General features: G+C 40.7%; 1 protein-coding gene across 2 annotated transcripts in view; it reads left to right on the forward strand.

The window, feature by feature from the left end:
- The window catches only part of smyd3 (SET and MYND domain containing 3), an 83504-nt gene that overhangs the window by 59579 nt on the left and 1524 nt on the right, over nt 1-22401 (forward strand). For both annotated transcript variants that reach the window (XM_073464500.1, XM_073464501.1), the window contains exons 6-10: nt 5399-5466; nt 9980-10082; nt 10898-11008; nt 14020-14107; nt 14626-14800. In XM_073464500.1, coding sequence (XP_073320601.1) covers nt 5399-5466; nt 9980-10082; nt 10898-11008; nt 14020-14107; nt 14626-14800 — 545 coding nt within the window. The remainder of the gene's footprint in view (nt 1-5398; nt 5467-9979; nt 10083-10897; nt 11009-14019; nt 14108-14625; nt 14801-22401) is intronic.

A 22401-nucleotide genomic window follows, 5' to 3' on the forward strand; every position in this document is an offset into this window, starting at 1 on the left:
ATTTTCTGCACCATCTTGAAGATAACCCTTCCAGACAAAATGCACGCTTTGGTGTCTTTTTGTACAAATACAGTAATTGTGTAATTCTCCACAGTGGGTACGGTAGAAGCTGAATCATATCAGGCCTGTAATCCCCATTAAGAACCTGCTGTTAGGAATCTCTGATCTATTATTTGCTGGAGAGCTCCTTTCATTTCAATTTGTGGAATACAATTCATTCACTCAAGATGGATGGAAAGTAGCCCTCAAGACACTGTAGCATCTCCTGTAATGGTCCATCCTCACTGGCACTTCACCACAGAGTGTTACCCCATATGAACCCATATTTGCAGCTGTGGAGGGCTCTCCTTATTAATTTGCGAGGTTATAAATGAACAGGAGTGAACAGTGGGGGGCTCTTCCAATCTCTCTTCATATGAGGAAAACAGCCATCACTATGGTTACTGATGAATGACATGCGTGTCCAGCTGTGGTGTTATTATCATGTTCTGTTTCTGCAGTGAGCTTTTCACATAGACAAGAGTTAGATCTATTTTTTATAAGATACATACAGTAGATCAAAAGAATAGATGCAGATCAGTCATGTTAGTTACTAAGTGATATAACAAGTTTAATCTCAAGTACATGTATATAAAGTAGGGCTGAAACTGATGATAATTTTAATTATTCAACTTATCTACCAATTTTGATATCTCTATTAATCTTTGATTTCTAAAATATCATAGACTAGCCCAAGGCAACATATTCAAATTGCTAGTTTTTTCCAACTGGCAGTCCAAAAGATAATCCTGTAGGCCTCTTCAAGGCCTATTTCCAGGACAAGCAGCTGTGTGTAACAACAGCAGACTACAGCAAAGTGTGGCAATATTTGAAAGTGGGAATCATGGCCGTTTCTCCAATAGCCTTCACTATGGCCATGGAGGTGATCATTAGTGCATCTCGGTGGGTGGTCAGAGGACAGTGGATAAGACCTGGCAGGAGGCTCACATCACTCACCACAAACAAGGCTTGTACTGTACAGCTGTTGGGAGGGAACGTCGAGCTAGCTCGTATGAAGATCATGCCAAGCCAAGCATAGAGGCATCACCATCATCAAGAGGAAGCTGTCAGACCAACTCTTCAACATTGGCGATCAAACGATACCAAGGACCTTAAGAACATAAAGCAAGTCTTAAGAGCATCAACAGACCATGCTCTCTAATAAGTTGAAGCTCTGGTGCATGATTCCCCGCTGTGATCACTTCAACCATCTTCAGACCGGACTTACAGCTATAGTCAGCCTTATTCCACCTCATTTACATCACAGCACTTACTGTGGCCTTAAAGGTTGCATTGGTGGAGGCATGGGATCATAAGAAACTGACCAGTTGATGTAGGCAGCAGAGAGGTTCACAGCCATATCATATCAAGGCTGCTAAAGGAGATGGGAGTAAGGGGCAAGCAGTCAAAAAACTCTCCAGTGCTGATGAAAATTGCAGTCAGTGGGTTTTGATGAAGAGTAAGGACTCTAGCTGGGCCCCCAAGTAAGCAGATGGTTCCTAGAGGGTGAGCCTGGGACACCGGGAATCACTGCTGGACCTTCTAGTGAACCCCTTTCCTCAGCAAAACACTGAGAAAGAGGGCGTCCATTTGATAACCCAGAAGACGGCATTACTCACTTGAACACCCTGCTGAGACCAGGCAGCATGCTAAGGTGTGCAATGTAAAGGATACCGACAAATACTCCAGATATATTTATAGACATAAAAGACCAGGAAAACCAGTAGATATTCACATTTAAGAAGCTGGAGCCAGTTCAGAAATGCTCTCGTTTTCTTGTTGATAAACACTTGAAATCCACTTCCAGTCCTCACAAACCATTTTCGGGAAATATCTGCAGTGGATTGAAGCAGGCTAAGCTCATGTTTGTCAAAGTTTATCTTAATTTGACGCCAGCCGTCAACGAACAGTGATGCGGTGTTTGTTGAGCAGTTTAAGGTGTCTGTTGACAATTTATAGGTACATTTTTCAATGTGGTGACACCAGCTGCAACTGATGAAGTTCAAAGTGTGCTGATGTGAGTGTGTTTGTCTGTAGAAGGATTTTTGATACTGTTACTTTATTTTACTTTCATCCAGCCAGGAAAGAAGCACAAAGAAAAGGAAGTAAAGAGACAGGAAGAGAGGTAGGGGGTCAGTAAAGAGGAGAGGAAGCTGTGGGAGGCTGATAGAAACACAGGAATTGATTCATACAATCCCTTTTTGTGCACACAAAAACACAGGTACATAAAGCAGGCAGACCTTGTTATACAGTATATGTGTGTTTGTATGTGTTTGAGTATGCGTGTGTGTATTTGGGATGCATAAGGCGTCCGCCAGCCGGCTCTGCAGATGTGGATGTTCTGCTAGATTGATTCTCATCCCCAGAGAAAGAGTTGGTGTGTGTGTGTGTGTGTGTGTGTGTGTGTGTGTGTGTGTGTGTGTGTGTGTGTGTGTGTGTGTGTGTGTGTGTGTGTGTGTGTGTGTGTGTGTGTGTGTGTGTGTGGGTGTGGGTGGGTGGGTGGGTGGGTGGGTGGGTGGGTGGGTGGGTGACAGAGAGATCTATGTCCAGCTGAGTGCCCTAACACTGTTTGTTTAAATTTTCTCTGCACTATATCACCCCGCCCCTCCCTCTTTTTAAAACCATCCTTTATTTTCTCTCTGCATGGCCGACCCTCCATCCTGGCTGCCGCTAACAAATGCTGCCTTCTCCTTACAGGGTGAAAACTGTTGGGGACTCACATACCTCTTTTCATACAGGTGGTCAAAAATGGTCAAAAAACATACAGTTTCAGATAGTTTTCTTTGCCCACTCTCTTTTGCTCAAAAACCTGTGTGATCTCTCCTCATTCATGTCAGCCTGATCAAGGGTAATGCTCGATGGTAATTGTAGATTTGCAAAACTCTTGTGCGACTTGCTTGAGTTATATTTTTATAGGCCACATTGTACAAAGATGTTTTATAAAATGACGATGCTGTGGTTAGGATCTGGTTATGTAAGGCACAAAAACACTTAGTGAGGTTAAAGGAAAGATCATGGTTTAATCAATGATTAATCATCGCTTTTGTGTGAGTGGGTCCTGTAACCCTGAATGAGTCAAAGCACGTCGCTGTACTTGGCCCTCTGGCCCTCGTCTTTAGCTCGATTTATTCATTGTGTGGGTGTCTTTATTAGTTTCGTAATGTGTTGACACTAAGTTGCAGACTGAATGGTAATACCAACAAATGAGTCAGCACCCTTTTTAAATGGGTCCAATGTGCATTCAGTAGTTGTTAGAGCTGCAGCAGTCAGACAATAAATTGATGAGTTGATCTGCAGCAAACCAGATGTGAGATTTCTTTCTCTGTTTTGTTAATTCTTCTTTGGGTTTTAGACAGTTGGTATGGCAAAACATTTTAATCCTCAAACCCAGAGCTCCATTTTCATTTGAAATATTTCTTAAACATGTAACCGATAACCAATTACTTGTTCAGCTCTAATTTACTGATGACAGCAGGAATCTGCTTCGCTCTAAATTTTCTCTGGCCAAGTTTCCCATAAAATAAAGTAAATGTTGAGCCTCCACTAATCATATCCGTCTCTTTGTCACTGCTGCTCGCGACAACTTCTTCATGAAAATCACATGACAGCACTTAACTGTTATTCTATCTTGATGTATTGTAATTCATATATAACATATTGCCATATTATATGATGTATCTGTCTCCCCCACTTTAATACATGCTTTATGGCACAGATAATGGATGTCTGTGAGAACAACTGCATAGCAATGAAGTGTGTGTGAGTGAGTGTGTGTGTGAGATGAAGAACGATCCGTGTGTGTGTCTGTCAGGAAGATTTAGTCGTACATTTTGCATATTCATATATACAATCTATGTGTGTGTGTGTGTCTGTTTTTTCCTGTGTAATCACGTTGCCTCCTGTCGGCTCCATAGTAAATAAGTTGAGTAAAAACCATCATTTCCCGCGAGGCCCCGACTCTGATGGCGTTTATTACAGCTGCAGATTAAAATCCAATCATTTTGCTGAGTTCTGATTCTGGTGTGAATATCAGCAGGATGGGGAACGTCTGTCTGCGGCTCACTTTAAATCTTACCCGCCTCTCTCTGCATGCCTCTGTCTGCATCTTTATCTGACAGTCTGAATACTAATGTTAGTAAAGTTACAATTATTTATCTACTGTCTGCATGGGGCAGGAACCACGACCACCAACACACACTTGTTTACCAGCACAAGCTCAGTAATTGACACATCAAACACTGTTGTCTTTTTCAATTTTTCTTTTTTTTTTAAGCTTCCACTTCTTTGTTAACTTACTTTGTGTTTTAGGCTGTTTATTGCTGTTTTCCCTTCATCGTCTCCATCTGTCTCTCGCTCTTTTAAACAACTTTTTCAAGCGTTTTATTATTCAAAACAATCTCAGTGCCAGCTCTCTTAGTTGAAAGAAACAAACCATCTCTCTCCCTCGTTTGAAATCCTCTCCCCCGTTTCCATAAAACTCTGACTCTTTCATTAATTTGTTCCTGAAATGTGTCCTCTAAATCATGCAGACCACCCTGGTGCATTGTGAGAGGTGTTTACGCACAAGTGTCAAAGCATCCAATATTTAGATTCATGACAAAGCTAAACTGAGTGGAAGTTTTAGTAGCGCTTTACAGATTCAGGAGGAAAGCTTCACTGACTTTACTGTTGATTATTTTTGTTTGAAAATCCCAGTAGGATGAGATTGGATACGTGATCGTAAAGATTTGTGATTTCCTCGTCAAGTGTCGGATAGGTTTTGCTTGTGTCTCTGTTCTCTTCTATTCCTCTATTTTCTTTTTGTCTCTTATCATTCATCTCTCATATATCCATCATGTTGAAGGTGGAAAATTACTTTCATATCAACTTTATTACGAAAGAATTGTGTGGTGTTTTTTGTTAAGTCTTATCTTTTTTCATTTGTCTCTTCAGTGTAGTTTTTTGGAAAATATTGTCTTAAAACTCAAATTTGTTCTACTTTCTCATTTTCACAGAGCCTCGGGGAAACAAAAACATTTCACTTGCTCTCTTTGTGATCACCGATATAGTCTTTTATTTACTCAGTTTATGAAAAATATTACAGACATGTCTTTTTCTCCCCAAAACCATTTATAATCTATTTAAAGAAAGATTTTTCCTGGCTCAAAAATAACCAGGTGGTAATTTTACACAATCAAATCCCTTTGCATCTCAAAGCAAAGACTTACCGTGCCAGCGGGGTTTTGCAGATACCAAAGATATGTAAAAAATGTTCAGAACATATGATGAAAGGTATCGTTGGTTCCCTGAAGCAATTTCACAAAAAATATCTATCTCACTCTCTTGTCTCGACTCTTTTCTTCTGTTTTATCTCCTTTAGGTGACATGTAATTGTTTCACCATCAGTGACGGAGAGCTGCAAGAGATTGGCGTCGGGCTGTATCCTAGGTAACACAAACACACAAAAGCATACACACACACACACAGAGAGAGAGAGAGAAAAACATCTTAAAAGCATCATTAATTTCAATTTAGCTCATAATCTTTGTCAGATGGTGCCTCACTCTCTCTCTCTGTCTCTCTAACTTGCACAATAAAAAACGCCACAAAATTTAAATATGCTCTTGAGTTACCTGCCACATCACCGCGCCCCAACCAACCCCACCCGCTCACTTTCAAAGCCTCTCCCGCTCGCTACATTTTCCTGACAGTTCTTTGAAGTACGAGGGAGAGAATCAATGAATTTCTGTTGTGAGGCGAAAACTTGAAAATGAATGTTGACAGAATATTATAACGCTGTTTGGGGAAGACGGCGGGGAAGAGGGAGAGGTGAGAACGCGTGGAGAAATGCGTGGTTTGACTCCGACTGATATGTGATTCTTGTCTGGCATGTGGGAGTGAAACACACACACACGCACACACACACACACTGACTCATAGAGGAAGGCGATATGCACTGTAATCCCTGTATTGAGTCCAGGGTGAATGGGGAGGGATTTGGCCTGTCGCTGCACATGTTGTTAGAGTTGTTACTCACACACACACACACACACACACACACACACACACACACACTGCAGGTATCTCAGCCAGTTTATCTGGCCGGTGTTGAGATGTCAGATGGTCACAGTGGCTTTACCAGAGCTCAGCCAAACCATGTGTGTCTGTGTCAGTGTGTGTCTGCGATTTGTGTCGTAACTCATCCATAAATGATGGGACCGTTCGCAGGATGGTCCCCTGCCTATTCATATTTTGGGTTGCCTAGCAACCGCAGGGTTTGCTGAAGAGAGGGGGATTACTCTGGTGAGTTCACCCCCATCCCTTTCTGTTCATTTTTCTGTCTCCGCTGTATGTTTCCCATTTGGTGACTCTTTTCATCCCCTCTCGGTCTCCACGAGGCTCATCTTTGTCCATCTCCTTCTTCCTCTCGGTCCCTGCTAATTGGATAAGATGAGGTGAAATCCCATCGGCTGAGCTCTTCATCAGGATGGAGCTGGATCATTAACAGAGACCTTTGTTCACTTGTTGTAATCTACCCTGATGTTGTACCTCATATCAGCTCGGAGTATTGTTACATAAACCCACATATAGCAGATGCCAAATCCTCATCGAGATATACTGAACTGAAATTAGTAAGAGGAGATGAGCTGATGATATGACACAGAGACGTGAGACATGTTTAAGGGTTTGCAAACTGTTCAAAGGTGTCATTCAAGAGCGGTTGTCTGTCTTCCGGCTCATTTATGCTCCCTTTACTTACAAAAATAGTTTCAAATGATATACTTACTTTCATGCATCCTTCACATCCTTGACATGGATGTTAAGCGAGAGAGGGCGCCGCTCAGAGTCAAATTGGTCTTGCGAGGACCTCCACTTTTCCTTCACAATCATCCAACTCCAACTCCAGTCTCTCTGCCCGGACGAAGTAACATCACACAGATGTTTAAAACGTCTCACCAACTCGCATAACCTTTCCTCAAAAGTTCCGCCATTTTTAAAACTTCTTTCTCTTGTCCTGTGGTTGTGTCTCGTTTGAACTATTGGCGACACTGTTAGACTTCCCCTCTTGAGTACCAGAGGTACAGCATGTCGGTCCGTATCCGTAAGCTTTAGAAAACGTGCAGAAATACAGACAAAATGAACACAGAGTACAGACAGAAGGCTTCGTCCATTTCCATATGTGTATCTACCGTTGAGCACTTTGGTTTAAATTCTGTTTCAGAGGTTTTACAATACAAAATGATGTAGTATGTGAAACAAAGCTCATGAAAGTGATCATATTCAAATACACTGAATATCAGTATATTGATTTTATCTTTTATCGACATTGTCAGATCAAAAATATTAAGAGCAGTATTGATCTTCTTCATATTTAGAGGAGTATTAATCTGTCAAAATAAGTCTTTTTCAGTGCAGACTATCATTGTTGTTAAATGGCAACGTTTTCATGCTTTACTGTTACAAGATAATTAATGCCCAAAACTGTGAAGCCATCAAAATGCAAGGTCAGGAAGTCAAGGAGTGCTGAGAGAATAATTTGGGGAAATGAGTAGGCCTTGATCCCAATCCTAGAACATAAAAAATGACATTAATTAAAGGTTATTCCACTTTAAAACTTTTACAGTCTCTATGAAACGCATTAACTCCATTAGACTTTTTTTTAAAAATGTTGTCATTGTTATTGAATTACATGAGTTGTGACTATGATCAAGTGAACAATCATAAAACGTATCACACATTGAGTGCACACAGGTGAGTTTCAACTCGTTACTTGTTCGTTCTGTAATGCACCACCTAAAAGCTTTGCACTACATTCAGTGCCATCTAATTGACGTCTGCTGCATTAGTGCAGGGTTGAACCACTTCTGCACACCAAAGCATAAAAAAGTAAAGACACAGGAAACAGTAACAAAGAGAAGAAAGTATTTCGCCCTCTCTCTCTCTCATTAAATATCAATTAATAGCACTGTGCTGTCTCTACTCTCAAAACCCTTATGATGCTTGGCTCCCCATCCTGCTGCATTCAGCAACAGTTAGTTTCAGCAGATATTTTTAATGTGAGATGCCGTTTAGTTAATTAATCTAATTAGCATGCTAATGAGCAGCTCTCCATCAGATAAAAGCATTGTTTCGAGGGCCTGATTTCTAGTTGATATTCAACGGGCAACTTCTCCACTGTGGAACAATGCCAGGGGGTTACTGATGGTTTTACAAAGGCTCAACACACGTGCGCGCACACACACACACACACACACACACACACACACACACACACACACACACACACACAGAGTCTTTATCTCTTGCACCCAATGTTTTGCTCCATGAATATGATAAACGAGAGCAGCAGTAATGGAGGGGGTCATAAAAACACACAAACCTCTTCAGTATTTTTTCTCAACCATGTGTGCCGTGACAGTAAATGTCTTTTTACGGGTTAAGGAGGTCTTAAAAACTTTGGGAAAAAAACACAACTTTCATAGCAGCCATTCAGCACAGGAAAGATCACGTACAGACTTAGACAGGCAAGTATGCACTTGGAGTGAGGGGGCGCCTTTTTTTCAAGCTTTATCTGAGGGGAGGCCCCCAGTGTCAGACTGTGAAACCCTGTGATTTAGTCTACCTGATACCTAAATGACTTGTGTTGTGAGATTTTCCAACATTATCTCATAAAGCTGTTTCATTACGACAGTTGGGGCAACATGCCCTGCATGTTTAAGATGATTCTCTGCTCCAACACACCTGATTCAAATGAATGGATGGGGAATGAAGCTCTGCTGAAGCCTGATGATGAGCTGATCATTTGAATCAGGTGTGTTGGAGCAGGGAAACATCTAAAACATTCAGGACAGGGGCCCCCAAGGAACGGGATTGAAAAACACTGCATTATGATATTAAAGGTGTAAGAAAAGCTGATTTTTGAGTCTCATTCCCAACTCATCAAAAACTGACACTTTGGGGCGGCAGCCGAGCTGTCCGACAATCCCAAAGCGTCAGTTTGTGATGAGTCGGGAACGAGACTCAAAAATAAACTTTTCTTACAAATACCACCTTTTTTTTAAATAAAAAAAACCCCCTGTGAGATATACTTACTAGTGATATTAAACTTCAGGGGAAAAACCCTCCATGCATTCAATCAAAGTGTATATAAAAACTGTCCTTTTTGGTATCAGTGTTTTGATGCTGCCCTGTCAGCCAGTGTGCACGACGATGAGTGGGATGATTGCTTGTATATATAGTAAATTTGGGAAATGAGTCAAAAGCCTTTGTTGTTGTGACAGAAGTGGAGTATCCGTCGCCTCCTGATTTATTTGTGTGTCTGAGAGAGAGAGAGAGAGAGATGCTGATAGACCGACATGGAAGGAAATGAAGAGTGACATTTGTTATGACAGCAGCAGAGACCTCATTTTGTCACACCGTATGGGGAATTATCTGTGTTTATGTGTGTTTGAACATTTTGTCTGAGTGTTTGGTTCATTTGAGCACTCAGTCTCAACTTATATGTGCAGAATGAGATGTCAGATGATATTTAACCCCCGGTAGCATGTTGGATTCAGGGTTAAAAGACACACTGTCACACACACTTAACTGGCTGATGGATGGATGGCGATCTTGAGGGAGATGTGTCACTCGACATGTGTTTTCCTCTCTCATGAGTACGTCGGCACAAATTAACATTTCAGTGAACATTGGTGTTGGGGATTTGAGAAGCCCCAAACAGTTGGACATGTGGCAGTTGGTGGCTCAGCAGGACGAGGCTCTGGCTGTTTTGTCTTGACGCTCTTTGCAAAACAGTGTTTGCTTTTACTTATTTAGTGTGCTATAGATGATACAGAAGGAACATTTTAGATTTACCAGAAAGTTAAACATTTAATCCCAAATAAATTTCTCTCTCTTCCTCCTCCCACCCTCTGGTGCTCTCCTCCTCCTGCCCCTCATCATCTTGTTTGCTCTCTCGCAGTTTATCTCTGCTGAACCATGACTGTAGGCCAAACTGCGTGATGGTGTTTGAGGGAACGAAGCTGCAGCTGAGAGCCGTTCGGGATATCAACCCTGAAGAGGAGGTATGTGATGACATAGCACTCGCACTGCGTCTTCACAACATTATGGAATACGACTCGTTATATCGACTGTGATGTCGCCTCTGCTTTAATGATCATTTTTATGAGCAGTATTTATTGAATGTTTTTTTATTTGCTGTTGTTATTGACGAAGGAGCCATTGCCTGAGGCTGTTTTGCTAATCTGAAACTAAGAATCCTATTTTTCATCAATATAACGTCACTGTGGTTATTGCCTGAATTTTAGTAGTGTAATAATGAATGTTGATGGAGGTACAATTAACTTAATGTCATTAAAGTGATCCTTAAATTGTAGCCAAGTGAAGTATCGCTGCAACACGAGCAGGATGACACCTCATAACTTGGCAGTGTCGTCCCTCATTTTCCATACTTCAATCTCTCCTTACTGTTGATGTAGGTTCTCAGTCATCCAGGTCATGGTAATCCTAAATGCTGTATCATAGGCAACTGGACTTGTTTCAGTTTCTTGAAGACGTTTCACCTCTCATCGAAGAGGCTTCTTCAGTTCTAACTAACTGGGGGGAGTGGCAGGCTTTTAAACTCTGTGTGGGAGTGTCCTTACAGAGTAGTTAAGGACACGTGTGAGCTCTGAGTTTCAGAGTCGTTGACCCAACCGGCCTTCATGTGGGTTGCTAGGGCTAGGTGTATATTGTAATGAGATGCGAAGAAACATACACACTTTGCCCCGACAGCAACCATACTCAATCTACACAATTTAAATTCCAAATTGTTTACCAATGCTGCCCTGAACTAAAAAACAAAAACATATTAACAGTTCACTGCTCTCTTTGTTTTAAGCTAACTATAAGTTACATTGAGACGTTGTCATTGACGGAAGATGGACAGAAGCAGCTGGAGGACCAGTACCACTTTACCTGCCGCTGTCAGCGCTGTGACTCTCAAGACAAAGTAAGACACAAATACACAAACTATGTTGTCAGTGTTCACAATTGTCATTCAACATATAAACTACATCGGTGGCTACATTTTACATTTACACACTGACCCTACAAGGCTTATTTCTCAGAATAAGGTATTTATCTAATAAAAGTTGGAATGTTGTGTTAAATGTAAATAAAAACAGAATACAACCATTTCTGAACACACTGAAAACGTGAGCCCATGTAGTAATATCCTTTTTATACATGTTTCACAAAGTCCAAAGATGTCTGAAGACACCTCTCTAAATTATCTCACAATATCAGATTTTACTTCAGGTCTGACCTTTCACTTTTTATTCTCCTGAGGTATTTTCATGTTCAGTACTTTGACGTGTTGTTTATACTGCAGTCTGAACGTAGTACAAAGGCATTTTTCCAGAAGTAGTTGCATCATTTAGAAAAATCTCTGACAGGAACTTAATGGATAACCCAGAGAGTGGTTGTACATGATGAAACAAAAGAAGTGACACAGTGGAGCAACGAACTGTATTGAAAGAAAAGCTTGTTGGCATGCTGCTGAACAGTGTGTCAGTGGTATGTCGAAATATCTGAAACTGCAATAAAAACACCTGCAGAGAGGTTAAAATGGCTAAAATTCCTCCTTCAATGATCCCATTAAAGTAGTGAAGTGCTCCACATATCTTCACTGACTCTGATTCTTATTGCCTGGGCCTATGTTTAGATCTGTTATGTGCAAGTGAACGCGACCAAGGTTGTCTTTAATGTTGTTCTGAAGTCAGACACACACACACACACACACTCCTATGTACTTTGTCTGTATGAAGTTGTTCTCTAATCTAAACATAACCAGGATTACTTCATCTTTAAACTCTGCAAAAACTGCTCTTGCTTGAAAAATGTAAAACTTGTACTTTTCACATGACCAGATGTCAAACACACACATGCATGCACTCTCTCTCTCTCTCTCTCTCTCTCTCTCTCTCTCTCTCTCTCTCTCTCTCCCTTTCTCTCTCTCTCTCTCTCTCTCTCTATTACACACACACACACACACACACACACACCTGCCATGCCGCTGTTGGCTTAGTCATCTGTGCAGAACATGTTACAGTGTACACTCTCCTGTCCTCTCCTCCTTTTCCTCCTTCACTCTCACTTTCTGTTTTATCTCCTGCTGTCCTCCTCTTCCTCTCCATCACTCTGTCACGGTCCACCTCTTCGCACCTCCCTCTCCTTCTCTCTCTCTTTTTTCTCTCTCTCCCTCTCCGACCACCCCCTGAAAAATGAGAAAAATTATCTTGTCTTTCAGCTGCAGTTTTATTTTCCATCCATCTTAATTCACTTGATCTTTTCGTTCCGGTGTCTCACTGTCTCTCTCTCTGTCTGTGTGTTTTCATTTCACCCTCTCCCTCTCTCTACCTTTTCTTCCTTTCCTCTGCTTTCCTTCACTTGTGCCTCCGGCTTTGTGCTCAACATGCCATTTATGACACTTCAGTCTTACTCTACCACAACACAGCAGCACTCAAAAATGTCTGTGTGTGTTTGAGATAAGGTGAGAGAGAGCACTCGGTTGATTCTGTGGGACAAAAACATTCATTTTGTTCAACTCACCTTTGTTCTGCTTACAACAAACAAACACGCACGCACACGCACACACACACATGCACACACGCACACTCTCTCTGTCATCGCCGCTCTTTCTCTTTAATCTTCATATGATGATGGCAGGCTGCTGGGTTGTGACCCAAAGTTGTCATAGCGACAGATGACATCAAACCCAGAAGATGGTGTTTGTGTTTTGTTTTTCTCTGTCGCATATGTGTGTGTGTGTGTGTGTGTGTGTGTGTGTGTGTGTTTAGAAAAAAAAAAGTTTTCTATTAATAATACTGTTTATTTAGATTCACTTTTTTAATTGTAGTCGTTCATGTAAAGCCTTGTGACCATCTTCACTCCACAAACCCTCCCCATTCCCTCTGTCTCTCTTTCCCTTTATCCGTCATTTTTAACCCTTTCCTTCCTGACCAGTCAAGATTACAATCAAAGACAATTAAGACACAATGCAAGATGGGCACTCTTTTAAATCACCACTACTTAAGCAGCAACTCCACAGCAGTACTCTATAAATCTGTCAGACAAATGCACACCCACACGCAGCAGGACGTAAGTGCTGTGTGATCTATTGTCAGTTAGCTGAGGTGAGATATACGTAACACTTGGGTATTGGCGATAAAACTTTAATAAACTCACTCCATTCTATCTGTTTGTGTGTGTGTGTGTGTGTGTGTGTGTGTGTGTGTGTGTGTGTGTGTGTGTGTGTGTGTGTGTGTGTGTGTGTGTGTGTGTGTGTTTCACTACATCAACTCCTCATAATGGCACTATATGCCTCTTTGTGAGCCTGTATGTAAGACAGGAGTGATTGTTCAGATGTTAAGGACTGCTTGGATGAAGGGTTGCACCAGTATGAGACTTCTCAAAACTCCATTTGTGATTAGATATCCTTAATGGCTACAAAAATGCAGATGAAAGGTTTAGATATTAATTCAAATTGTCCTCGATTATGGTTTTAAGTAACCAAGTAGATTATGTACTTAAGTCCGAGTGAAATTACAGACTTGAAAAAATACTTGTAAAGGACATTTACCCAATAAATGATTTCATATTTTATTTTTAATAGTCCTTAATAGTAATTACTTCTAATTACATCCAATAACTTAATTATTAACAATTACTTCCATCCCTATATCACGGTATAAACATGATTATGTATTACAATGACCCTTAATGGAATGAAAACAAAGGGGTTTTTTTGGTTGAACAAACGGTTTATTGTAATTTCACTTTGTAACTATTATGTCCTGACAGATGTCAAACTTGATAAGAACTTTCCATTTACTGTTTATATTTTTGAAACACTCACATGGTAGAATTCAGCATCGTATATAAGCAACTGTGCACGGTACAATAACCGTCGATTTTCTTACTGTGTGGATATTCAGGTGGTCCCTCTTCTCTCTTTCCCAGGACGGACTCATGCTTTCAGGTGGAGAATCAACATGGCGCCCGCTGAAGGAGGCTCTACCCAGACTGGAAGGACTGAAAGCAGAGTCAAGTATCCTTTACCTTCAAGACCAAACACAGCCAGTGAACACTGAGCCTTGTCATCATCCATCATCTGCTGCATTGTGGGATGATGATTAAATCAGTCGATGCCTCTGCACTGCCAACATTTCATCACCACTCTGTTGTGACTGCTACACATTTCAGAGATCCAGGTCCCTGTGGCTGACATGCTTTTACCCTAATGGGCTTACATTAGGTTGTAGATGTAAATCAAGTTATCAAAAAATAACAATGAGTTAATGATTTAATTGGTATACAAAAGTCGATGTCTTTAAAAGTATTAATGTTTCTACTCAGAGGTAAGCTCAGACCTGGAGGAGGACCTGATTTAATAAGTCAATTAAACTCACATTAAATGCGGATTGAGAGACAGCGACAGGCATTAAATGATTATGTGTCTTAACATAATCCTCAGAGCTTAACAGCCGAAGTAGAGTCTTTGCAAAAAATAATATCAATATGTGTGCATTCAGCATAAATGTTGCTTTTCCTTAAGTGACCCTTCAGATTGGCAGACACTACTGGAGAGCTGCAGTCATCTGTTATCAACTGTTGGCTGTGACGTGCCAGAAGAAAATCTGTATAAGCTCAGGGTGACAGACATGGCTCTGGATGCTTCCATTCACCTGGGACACTGGGAGGAAGCTGTTGGATACGGGGAGAAAACACTTCCAGTATACAGGTGAGTCACTATGTGTGTGTACGAGGTAGGACGTTACAATATGGGGAAAACTGAAAGTTTCAGCCATGGATGGCTTAAATGTTCTCCGATGATTTAAACTTCCTCTGCCTTTAAATGTGGATATGAGCTTGGATTGAGTGATCCTAGCATAGAAAGCAATGTGAGGTAAAGGACATTCATAGTGCATCTGAAGTGCAACTCCTTAGTTAAAGAATCTTACAACTGTCTTTGCCAGAGTGGATTATGACTTCAAAGATTTGGGCTACTACTCAATCCTGACTCCTTAATAGTCGTACCAAGGCTTCAACATGGCATTTCATCTTATTTTAGACTGAGCTCCATCGTTTGTTCACCCCTCCGAAAGAGATGAGAGGATTCTCAGAGAGACAGGAAACATCGGCTATGTGAAAAAACTTGGTATATCATCTGGTAGAAATCTGTTAAGATAATATAAAATGGATAGATTGCTTAAAGAATTGGCACTAAAGCCATTTCACAATATGCAGGATTTGACCTGATAAAGGAGACACAGATTTCCTTCTGTTATCCCTGCAGAGGAGAATAAAGCTCAAAGGATTGGTTTATACATTTAGTATAAAGTAGATGTGATTCAGAGGAAAAGATAGAAAGAAAATGCCGGGGTTTATCATTATAATCAGCAGTGACTGAAAGAGCTACTTCAGAAATTGCCGGCAGATGTGCAAAACACAAGCAATGGGAAAACATCTCTATCACTATGGCGACACGGACATCAAATAAGGGGGGGAAAAGCTTCAAATGAATGAAACCCAAGCAAAAAGCAAACATTCACTAACACAACTGTGGAAAATACAGGAAACTCAGGCAACTACAGCTCTAAAAGTCTTAAAGAACATAATGGAAGTGTGTGGGGGACCGTGACAACTGCTGCAGTGTGCTGAGCTCTCTCAGCCACCACAGTAATCTGTTGTTGCGATGGGGTTTCTGGTTTCTGATCATCATTTTTTGTGGACAGGCTTCAGAGTCGTTTGTTTATAAAAATCCTATTGAAGATTTTAGGAAAATCATGATCCATGATATGTCACAAAATCAAATCTGCAGAGTGGTATTTGTAAAACATAAATTGAACTTTATTCTTTAGCCAGCTGCCCAGCTGAATCTGTTCAAACCTCTAGATGTAATGTGATTTCTGGGTTGGCAAGCTACCACAATCTTTTTGTCTTTAAAAGTAGAAGATTTGATTATGATGTGGCGAGAAAGGACACCAGGGGCGTCACGATTTAGATTCCAAATCCGAAATCGATCTCGATGAGCTTTCAGTTTCAATCATCGAAGCGGGATCTGCAAATCCTCCAGTATTTTTAATTCCCTTCACCCGAACCTACTTGAGCTCGTCCACATCCGAATAGGAAAGAAAAAAACTCTTAAAACATGGCATAGCTAGCCAACTGATCAAGGCGATCAACTGACTGGTAACGGAGCTTATTCTGACAGTGTCAGAGATGTTGGGTTTATTTTCTTTTTCAGAGATCCTTTATTGATTCTTTTGGGAAGAGGGATTACTCTGGATGGATGTGAGAAACCAAACTTTGTAACAAACTAAATTTCTTTCTTTTGTTGTTTACTGTTGAATCCCCAAAGGGTGGTAGTTTTTGTTGAACTCACCAAGATAAAGTGAACCTGTTGTCATCTTTTAATAATCCAAATGTGACCGAAGTCTAAGAAAAAGGCAGGGCTGGAAACAAAAGCAAACAAAAAAGTGCAAAGAAACAGAAGACAGGAAACCACAATGCACTTCTCCTAATAAAGGGAACATTGCTGAAAGGAATGTATAATATATCTAAATAAATCCAAAGTTTTAGCTTGATCTTCATGTCAGATTAGAAATGACATCACATTTTTTCCTCTGGATGAGCACCTCCAGCTCTCACATATCCCCATCTCCTGTGTGTGTGTGTGTCTGTGTGTGTGAGTGTGAGAGTGTCAGACTAATCGATATGGTGTGAAGGGCAGCGCCCTTGTGGTGTAGCCTTGCTCAGCCGCTCTCACTCTCTCACACACACACACACACACACAAATCACCAGATCCACAGGAGAGAAACAGTAATAGAGGCTATCAATAAATAACCAGACCCGGAGCAACAGAAAAAGAGAGATGTTGATGAGGAGAAGGGGATGAAGAGATGAGATTGGTGTCAGCCAAAAGAAACTGAGAAAAATGTGTCTCAAGGTGGCGGAGTCATTGAGGGTTATGGGAGTTTAAGGTTTTAGAGAGCAGAGAGAGGGGTCGGGTGAGGATGGAAGTGAGAGAGGGACAGAGGAGTGCAGAGAGACGAAAAGAAGGCAGAGTAGTTGGCAAAAAAAAAGAAGTAAAATGAGAGTGACATAAACTAGAAGGAGGGTCAAAAACTGCTTTAAAATAGGGATGTTGGAAAAAGGCGAGGTATAAATTTGACAAAAAGAGGACTAGAGGAATTCACTGGGGAGACGACGATGAAAGAAAAAGAATGAAAGAGAAAGCGAGAAGAGCATTCAAGAGAAAATGGAGAGAGAGAGAGAGTGGGAGGAGGATCTTCCATATTCATCTCCTATCTTCCTCTGGGCTCTTCAGATGGCAGAGAAGAAAGATAGCTGCAGGAGTTCTCTATCGCTCTCCTTCTCCTGTCCTTCCCCTCATTCTGTATTCCTTTCTTCTTCCACTCTCCACTTTTTTTCGGTTGCTCTATTCGGTCTGTGATGTATAGAGAGGGCTTCTCCCCATGCCTGTGTGCGAATAATGCGCACCTGCTGCAGGCTGTACACGCCAGGCTTATTGAATGTCTCCATGCTGCACATATTTTACTGCTGTCGACACGCTCACACACGTGTACACACACACACACACACACACACACACACACTCATGAATACGTGAAGGGGCATAAAGTAAATCTTCAACCTGAAACAGTCTAACGGTGTGGAAAGAGCTTTTTGGATTCATCCTGCCTCTCCACTCATAGAGAGTAACAACTAAAAATGTTCAGACATGCACACAGCTTTATTCATTTGTGGCCCCTCAGATTTAACCAGTACGGACTATTTAATGTAAATGCACCGTTTGCAGTAAGATTCAGCAAAGAGGAGTCTTTTGCATGAGTTTTCTGCATCAACAGCAGCCTCAGTAGAGCAGTGAAGTGCACCCACGTTGTCAAGTCTTCATGGATGTGTTGGTGGTAGCATTTAAAATACAGTGTCTTTTGAAAACAGCGCCATAACAGCACTGTTCTGTTCATTCTCTTGTGAAGAGTCAAGTGTTTAAGCCAAACTGACTGAAGTAGGAGAAGACAAGTTGAAGAAAATAAGGTAGCCAATATAATATGTACCAGCATGTAACTGATCCGAGCACTGATCTGATTTTTTTCCTTCACTCAATTCAGAATCTGGTTGCATCTGCTTATCTACCTTTATTCGGAGTTTAAAATCTATACATATCTTATATATCTTCTGTACAGTATGATAGATATGAGGGGTCACAAGATAGATTTCCACTCATTAAAATACTGACCACGACTTCCTGAAGTACACCTGGAAGCGATTGGGATGATTCTGCAGTTTCCGTGAAACTCTCTTCGGTCATGTCTTCTTTTCAGGTTTGGGATGGACTCAGTAATTTCTTCTTCATTGTCAAGAAGTGAGACCACAAAATCATGTTCACTGCTTGACTACTCTTTTTTTGTCTCATATTGTGGATTTTCACAATGAATATATTTATGCCTCTGACCCAGTGTGCAAGGTTTTCTGTGTGTAACCTTGGTTTTCAGGTGATAGATTTAAACGCTTATGAAAGTATCTTGGTGTGCAAAGGCTTTAACTGTTAAAGCATTAGAGGAATGAGACCAAAATCTCTTACAGTATTGTCACACCTGTAATCATTTTCAAAGCATGGTACATAAAACAAAGGTTTATTAATAATGTGCTCACTGAACAGAAACCATTATGTCCTTTTATGCCTTGCAGCCTTCTTGTCTTGTTTCTCTGCCCCGTGTATACTTTCTCTGACCAGGCTGTCTCCCTGTGTCACCATCTGTCCTGACCTTTTTGACTGTCGCAACCTTCTCTTGTCTTCTCACCGGCTCCTCTCTGTCACCCACGCAGATACATAGAGGCAGGCAGGTTGAAAAACAAAAAGGCGAGCTTTAATAACAAGCTCAAATGCCAAAATCCAAGCAACAAAAAGGCAGGCGACCAAAAAACTGGCAGCAAAAGGCAACAAGGAGAATCCACCACTAAAGACACCATAAAGAAATAGGAAACAAATCAGGAAACACAGACAAAATGGCGAAGAGCAAGTGAAAAACAAAGGATTCAATACACAGGAATGATTAACCAATAGACCACAGGTCAGCTGGAGAAAGCATCTCATACACGTGCGAGGCATGACAGGTTGTGAGCAGGCTTTATTTTAAGCGAACCACAAAGACAGGAGTCACTGTTGAAGATTACTGACGTATGGTTGCCTCGCTGCTCCAGGCACTCTCTTGGGATGTGAATGCTTTTATCAGGTTGTCAGCATCAGTTCATGTGTCTCAGTAAGAAAGGTCGGTTAAATAGTTAAACTGTGATTTAAACCTTATCTGATTGTGCTTTGTGTTAGTAGCAGATGCACGGAGGTGCTACGATTGCTAAATAGAACTGAAACTGCTGTTGCATTGGACAGAAAACAAAATACAATTAAGAAAAATACTCTCAGCTAATCTTCCTCCATGTATTCGTTCTCCTTCTTGGGTTTTCTACTTAGTAAGATAATCCATGTTTCCCTCTCACTAACAGCGGGCCGTGGATCTTTTGTTCCAAACAAGAGCCTCATTAGTTCCACTGCATTTGCCTGGAAATGCTACACTTTTCCACAACTATTAATTTCTCCTCCTTGCCCCCTCTCTTACTCATCGCCGAAAGCTATGGCTTTCTAACTAGCTGCATACGGCGAGACCGCAGTTCCCCTTCAATTTACTCTCCCAGGGAAAAAGAGGAGGCTAGAAATCAGGAGACAGCACGTTAATGAAATTATTTTAATTGCCATGTGGTTCTGTATGCAAAGAGGAAATATAATTGGAGATTGGTGTTGATGCGTGTGTTTGCATGTCATGGCGGCTCGAATCAGCCACTTGGTAATTAAATCAATGTTGTAACGTGTTATTATTCATGGAGGACTAATGTTGTTGGTTCAGTCTTTGAACTTAATGATTCAATTTTAACCACAGGATCCGAGACCACCTCTGTAATTGGTAGGCTTGTCAGTTTGTAGTTTAGTTCGGCTTGAAGGTATGAACAAATGGGCTATTAGCCCTGTTAGTGAAAACTCTGCTGGAAAATTATCAAAGAAGCTGTGGAGTTTTAAATGACACTGGCTGTGGCCACTACAAGTTAATTAACTTTGATTTCAGTCGCTTCAGAAAACACATTTTCATTTATGATCAGGGTGAAAAACTTTTAGCGCAACAACCATGCGGATACAATTAAGATTAATGCAGTGAGCGCAGTTTCTTTGTGCGCGTGATTTGTTTGAGAGCATATTGAACCCTCTTGTGGTGTGTTTACTGTGGAGAGAAGTGAAATCAGGCAATTGCAGCACGTTATAGAGGGTGGAGTGGATTCAAATTGACCTTATCTTTGGCTGGTGTGCATGTGTGTATTCATGTGTCTGTGTTTACTTACAGCTCGTTTTGTTTGTTTGTGTGTGTATGTGTGTGTGTGAGCGTCAGAGGGAGAGAATGAGCCAGACGAGAAATTTTGAATGGAGCAGGCTTGCTTTGTCAGCGAGCATTTAAATATAATCTTTTAGTGGTTACATAATATAGAGAGAAAAACTAAAAAAAAAACATTTGTATGTGTAATCATGAGAAAACAGAGAGAGAGAGAGGGAAATAGAGGAAAGTCTTAAGAGGGCAGCCGAGGAGAGAAGGAAATCGACCGACCGGCATCACCAACTTTAATCCCTGCAGCTAGAGGGGCAAAAAGCACAAACATAAACAGGTAGGAGCGGAGCGGACGAGATGTGAAATAGGAAAAGGAAGGAGGGATTAGAGGAGGGGGGTGGAGAAGAAAAGAGGATAAATGACAAGTAGATTCAGCTAAATGAGCATTTTGAGAACTCCAGTGTTTACCAACAACAAAGCTGCTTCCTCAAAGTCCCCGCTGTGTATTTATCTTTATAGGACGAGGAATGTCCCAGTTCTTGTTGTGTGTGTGTTTGTGTGTGAACTGTCTCTTTACAGCATGCATGTTGATACATGTATGTGGGGTCTACTTACTGTATGCACCAAGGTCATTAAGCATCAGCGTGTATCCGTGTGCATATAAATGGTTACAAATTGAGTTGTCTCATAATTATTTGCATTTTAGATGAACAGATTACACGTTGGCTAAACAAATTAAAGACAGATGACATAGAAATGTTCTCCGATGTGTGTGTGTGTTTGTGTCCCTAATGTGAGGGTTGTGGGAGTCTCTTAATGTCAATATCATTGATCAGGCTGATCAGGACACTGGTGCTGTCACCATGGAAACACATCACTCATCAAAACATCGGCATTCAGAGATGTCAAGCACACTCGCTCTTTCTTTATCTTTCTCCGTCAGCGAGCACATGTTTGTTTTGTGCACGATAAACAGTATATTCATACACAGATACACTGAGCACATTATTATGTGTGGACGTACAGTAGTGTGAGTATATGTTTTTCTACATTTATCATGGGAATATGTGCAGTATTAGCTCTGCTTGTCTGCACAAACATGTAAAATACAAAGTCATGCAGACACACCCACATTATTTATCCTTGGGATCCCTCCAGAGAGTCAAATGGTGAAAAAGAACATGGTTATATTTTTATTTTTTTATAAGGAACCTACTTTAAATTGCCAAAAAAAACTATTACAGTGCTTCGGTTGCAGTCACAATGCCCAAACATAAAACAAAAACAAAAACTTTTTTTTTAAAAGCAAAAACTGAATGAGCTGCACATAACGGATAATGCCCCAGCTAAAATAGAGCTGAAAATGGACACTTTTTTGGATATATGGTCACCATGGATATCAACCATATCAAACAAAAAGACGTGAAGTACTAAAAATATAGAAAATCGCCATGTCCCATTTGCTTCTTTATGCATTTGTTAAGGTTGTTTTTTTGTTTTGTTCACATATCTTCAATCCATGAACTTCATATGTAGGGCTATTAAAAAGACTGTAGTGATGTTTTCTTACACACTTTCACACAGACGGCAAAAGTGTATTAGATTGGTCTTGCCCATTTAATCTGTTTAATCATTTAATCTGTCTTACTGTGTGACCGGTGTGACCACTTCTAGTCTACACTTCTATTTAAAAGTGAAATTGATCAAACTTCATCACAAAGAGCATCATTTGCTTTAACTATCTTTTAATGGCTGCCTAGAAACAGTTAAAGATGTCAACATAACCTGTATTTCTTCTGTAATCTGTTAATGATACTTACAGACACTGCATCACTTTTTTCTGTTTGTTCCATTTTATTTGTCCACAAATGCATAAATACAACATTTTAAAAGTGAGATATCAACATAAGTCATTGGTCAGTGCAAGACAAGTATAGCATGCATGGT

This window comes from Pagrus major, chromosome 4 (genome assembly GCF_040436345.1).
Source record: "Pagrus major chromosome 4, Pma_NU_1.0".
In the NCBI taxonomy this organism is placed as follows: domain Eukaryota; kingdom Metazoa; phylum Chordata; class Actinopteri; order Spariformes; family Sparidae; genus Pagrus; species Pagrus major.